This window comes from Cebus imitator, unplaced genomic scaffold (assembly GCF_001604975.1).
Source record: "Cebus imitator isolate Cc_AM_T3 unplaced genomic scaffold, Cebus_imitator-1.0 Scaffold51, whole genome shotgun sequence".
NCBI lineage: Eukaryota > Metazoa > Chordata > Mammalia > Primates > Cebidae > Cebus > Cebus imitator.
In genome coordinates, this window is record NW_016107366.1 from 9,929,683 (window position 1) to 9,934,552 (window position 4,870).

A 4,870-nucleotide genomic window follows, 5' to 3' on the forward strand; every position below is an offset into this window, starting at 1 on the left:
GAGGCGGGTGGATCACGAGGTCAAGAGATCGAGACCATCCTGGTCAACATGGTGAAACCCCGTCTCTACTAAAAATACAAAAAATTAGCTGGGCATGGTGGTGCGTGCCTGTAATCCCAGCTACTCAGGAGGTTGAGGCAGGAGAATTGCCTGAACCCAGGAGGCGGAGGTTGTGGTGAGCCGAGATCGCGCCATTGCACTCCAGCCTGGGTAACAAGAGTGAAACTCCGACTCAAAAAAAAAAACAAAAACAAAAACAAAAGAGTCAGGAGAGCAGGAACCAGGCCTCTTCCATCCAGTCTACACGGGGGGCTCATGGGCGGGGTGGGCATGGTGGGAGGGTCAAGGGTGATGGCAGATGCCCTCCCAGCCCTGTACGTTTGGTCAACTCAGTGTGTATGTTGATGGGAAGAACTGAGATCCCCTCAAAGTAGAGAGAGCCAGAATGAGGTTGCAGAGAATTTATTTGGAAAATGAAGGGCAGAACCACAGAGATCTCAGGAGGGAGGGCAGAGGGGACTCATCTTCGTCCACAGAGGGGACTCTGGATCACGCCGCGTGTCCAGGCCATCTTCCTTCTCAGCCAGCCTTGGTGCAGGTCAGCCCCAGGATGATCATGTGATGGAGCCTGAAGCCTGTCTCCCCAAGTCCCTGGAAAATAGACATCTGTGACACTCCTCCTGAATCCCCAGGGCCCAGGGAGCATGGCTGAGCATGCCAGGCTGCCTGGGTTCAAATCCTGTCCTGCCATGAACTGGCTGGGTGTCTTTGGACAAATGGTGTAACAGTGCTGAACCTTCACCTCCTCATCTGAGGACACCAAGAATAATGAGGGTACCCACCTCATGGGGATCTGATGAGGCTTAAAGAAGAAAATGCCTGCAGTTTTAGCACAGAACCTGGCAGAGAGTAAATGTGCAATAATAGTAATTATTATAGTTACTATTTTATCAAGAGACCTGGATTCTGGTCCCAGTTCTGCCACTGTTGCCCCCCACTCCCCCACCCCCACCTGCCTGAGTTTCCGTCTATAAAGTAGGTGTTAATTGATTAAATGAGATAATAGATGCCAAAGAAGCTTCTGAGATGAGCGATTATTTTCTGCTCTTTGAAGTTCACTTCCCCAAGGCTGCAGGGGGTTGTCACCCCCACTCTATCAGGTCTTTACTGGGCTCTCTGTCCAGGCAGGACCTGTTGCTGAAGGGCCAGCCCATCTGCTCCCTTCTGCCCACAAGGCAGAATGAGAGGAAAAGGCTGGGGTTGCCTCAGCAGAGACTGTGGTTAGACAGGACGAAGAACTTCCTTCCGGACTGCAGGATGCTGCCCTGGGAAGGAGCCAGAGGTCGTGGGACTGATGCCGTTGGGGGGAGGAGTTGCTTCCATGGGAACGGCCAGGCCCAGCCAGTTAAGCCAGAGTTACCCAGTGGGGTGAATGTGCTGCGCAGTGACCTCACTTCCAGAGACCCTGATGGGGCCCTGTTTAAACTGACCCCAGGGCTCCCATGATCACAGAGACTACAGACAAAAAAGACACAGAAACATGATTCTCCAGGCACAGATAGCCAGAGGCAAATGGTCACCAACTACACTACACTGTTCACTCCACCCAGAACACTCCTTCCAGGCTCTGGAAGCGGCTGACTATCCTTCCTAGCCTCGTCTAAGACTTACCTCCTCAGAGGGAATCTCCCGACAATGCATGCATTCTTTCAGCATTTACTGTGCCTCAGCTATGTGTTAGGCACTGTTCTAACCTGTGAACAAGACCTGGTCCCCGCCCATCCCGTATCAAGTAGCCTGGCCCAGCCCTCTTCTCAAACATAGCACACTGTTTCTCCAGTTTATGGCCTGTCTCCCCACCAGAATGTATGCTCCATGAGGGCAGGGACCTCAACTGTTTTCTTCACCAGTGTAAACTCAGTGATTAACTCAGTGTATAAACCTGTCACAAACCACTAAAATAGGCCCGTGGTAAATATTTCTTTATTTTTATTTTTTTATTGCATTTTAGGTTTTGGGGTACATGTGAAGAACATGCAAGATTGTTGCATAGGTACACACGTGGCAGTGTGATTTGCTGCCTTCTTCCCCATCACCCATATCTGGCATTTCTCCCCATGCTATCTCTCCCCAACTCCCCATCCCCCGGAAAATATTTCTTTTTGTCTTTTTGAGACAAGGTCTGCTCAATTGCCCAGGCTGGAGTGCAGTGGTGCAATCTCAGCTCACTGCAATCTCTGCCTCCTGGGCTCAAGTGACCCTCCCATCTTAGCCTCCTGAGCAGCTGACACTACAGGTACACACCACCACACCTGGCTAATTTTTCCTATTTTTAGTAGAGATGGGGTTTCGCCATGGACTCCTGGCCTCAAGCAATCTGCCCGCCTTAGCCTCCCAAAGTGCTGGGATTACAGGCGTGAGCCACCAGCCTGGCCAAGCCCTTGATAAATATTTGTTGACTAAATAAATAGACACAGAGATCAGAGACAGGACACACAGAAACAGCGCCACACTCAGAGGTGGTACAGACTTTCAGAGATGCACAGAAATGTGAACACAGACACACAGGATGATCGCCACGACAGGGCCCTTCAAACTGACCCCAAGTCTCCCTTCCCTTCCCTCATTCAGCTTAGCTTCTAGGCCCAGGGCTGGAGTGACCTTTGTCCTGGGGCTGACCCAGTTGGTGTCCACCCAAGTGCACCACCTTCCTGGTCCCTGACTCCCTGCATCGGGCACAGAGCTGGTATTATGTTTAAGGAGTCCTGTTTGGGCCTCCTCTACTTTGTTGGGGTGTCTTCTGATGCACAGAAATTTCGAAGTAGTCAAATTTGTCAATCTTTTTAAAAGTATGTTTGTGTAGGCCCAAGAAGGGCAGAGAAAACCCTGCAAAGACCACACCCCACACACGGGGCCCCTCTGGCTGCGGCTCAACCCCACAAAGGTCCTAGAGCCTCAGAGGCCTCGACGGCAGCAGGCCGACGTCGCGCTCGGACCTCGCCCCTCCCCCACGCCCTCTTGCTAGGCCCCGCCCCAGACCCGCCCTCAACGAGGGCCCGCCCACCGACGGCGCCCCCTGTGGCCCCGCCCCTCACCGGCTCTCACGGGCGCAAGGGAACTAGGTGTCTCTTCCTTTTGCCCAGAAAATAGTAGTTAATATTCTGCCAACGGTGCTTCCACCTGGAGGGAGGAGATATCTGGAAGACAGGGTGCGGCCAAGGATCCTCTCTCTCCCGGTCTGCGCTCACTCCGCCCAGCCCCGCCCCTTCCTTCCGCTCCCTGTCGCCCTCAGGCCCCGCCCTTCCTATCAAGTTCCGCCCAGTCTCCTAGCTCCCAGGCCCGGATCCTCGGCTCTGGGGATCCGCCCTTTCCCTAGACCGTGCCCCTTGGCGTAGGCCCCACCCCCATATACTCCCCGGGTCCTCGCCCCGCCTCTCTCCGCGCACTCACGTGAGTCTCGGGCGTGCGCCGTAGCAGCTGGGCCAACTTGCCGAGGGCACGTCGGCCAGGCCTGTGTCCCCGGGCAGCAGTAGCAGTTTGCGTGCCGGCCAGCGCCAGGCGGCGCCCGGAGGGTGGCGGCGCTGCGGGCTCAGCCAGTAGTCGCCCACGCTGCGGCGGGCGGCGGACACCGGCAACACTGGGCCCCGACTGCCCCAGAAACACAACTCCTTGTCCAGGCGGTGTGGGGTTGTGGCCCGGGGCCGCCTGCGGGGGAGATGGGACAGCAGTCACCCCTGGAGAACAGGACAGGCGGGGAGGAGAGAGCTGCCTCGGATCGGATGAGGCAGGGCGCGGGCCGGGGTCACTCTTGGTCGATTTAGAGAGACTGGAGGCCCCCACCGGGGCCTTCCCAAGGACCTGGGTGCCTCCTCCCCCAGCCGCCAGACCAGGGCACTTTATCCCACCAGCGTCCTCCCTCGGTCCCCCTCACCGGGATAGAAGAAAATTCACCACGAAGTGAGCAGTCTCGGTGAATAGCATGATGTCCAGCCGGTCTGGCCCGACCTCGGCCTCTTTAATACCTGCCTGGGCGTGGAGGGGGGGGCCTGAAAACCCATAGTCCCCCTGGGACCGACTGTTTTTAGCAGGAGGCCAGGAGGTGTCAGCTGGCAGAGGAGGTGGGGGTAGAGCTGGTCTCTCGTGAGGTCTAGTCTGGTCTGCCCCCACTAGCCACTTCAGTGGGAGGGGGCTGGTCACCGGATCTCCAAGTTCACCAGAGACGCTCCCCAGGGCCAAAGACAGAAGTGCAAGGATACGGAAAGGCAGTAGGAGGGGACCAGGGACAGGAAGGTCAGCTGCCCTTTGGAGAAACATTTCCCTGTCCCACCCAGGGCCTCCAGCCCTGCTCAAACACTTTTTTTTTTTGAGACAGGGTCTCACTTTGTCATCCAGGCTGGAATACAGTGGGGTGATCATAACTCACTGCAGCCTCAACCTCCTGAACTCAAACGATTTTCCTGCCTCAGTCCCCCAAGTCACTGGGACTACAGGCACTTACCACCACACCGGGCTAATGTTTTGTATTTTTTTGTAGATACAGGGATTCACTATGTTGCCAAGGCTGGTCTCCAACTCCTGAGCTCAAGTGACCCACCAATCTTGGCCTCTGAAGTCTAGGATTACAGTTGACCCACGAAGCCCAGCCTTTTTTTTCTTTGAGTTAGGGTCTCAACTCTGTCACCCAGGCTGTGGTGCAGTGGCACAATCACTACTCACTGCATTCTCAACCTCCCAGGGCTCAAGTAATCCTGCCTTTGCAGGAAGACTGCTGGGATTGAAGCAGCTGGGATGGCAGGCCCATGCCACCAAGTTTGACTAATTTTGTGTGTGTGTGTGTGTGTGTTTTTTTTTTTTTTTTTTTTTTTTTTTT

The 4,870-nt window shown here is 55.1% G+C and overlaps 1 protein-coding gene across 2 annotated transcripts; it reads right to left on the reverse strand.

Annotated features, from left to right (window-relative positions):
• Nucleotides 1-446: 446 nt before the first annotated feature.
• On the reverse strand, nucleotides 447-4,362 carry LOC108303953. 2 transcript variants are annotated; one of them, XR_001825035.2, is made up of 4 exons: nucleotides 3,952-4,362; nucleotides 3,451-3,705; nucleotides 3,096-3,180; nucleotides 447-651 (listed from the first exon to the last, which is right to left on the reverse strand). XR_001825035.2 is itself a non-coding variant. In XM_017527931.1 (4 exons), the coding sequence occupies exons 1-3, from the start codon at nucleotides 4,312-4,314 to the stop codon at nucleotides 3,102-3,104; spliced, it is 717 nt and encodes a 238-aa protein (XP_017383420.1). In that variant the 5' UTR covers nucleotides 4,315-4,329; the 3' UTR covers nucleotides 447-651; nucleotides 3,096-3,101. The 2 variants fall into 2 exon arrangements, 1 of the variants encoding a protein (XP_017383420.1); XM_017527931.1 differs by having other exon boundaries at nucleotides 3,932-4,329.
• Nucleotides 4,363-4,870: the final 508 nt, after the last annotated feature.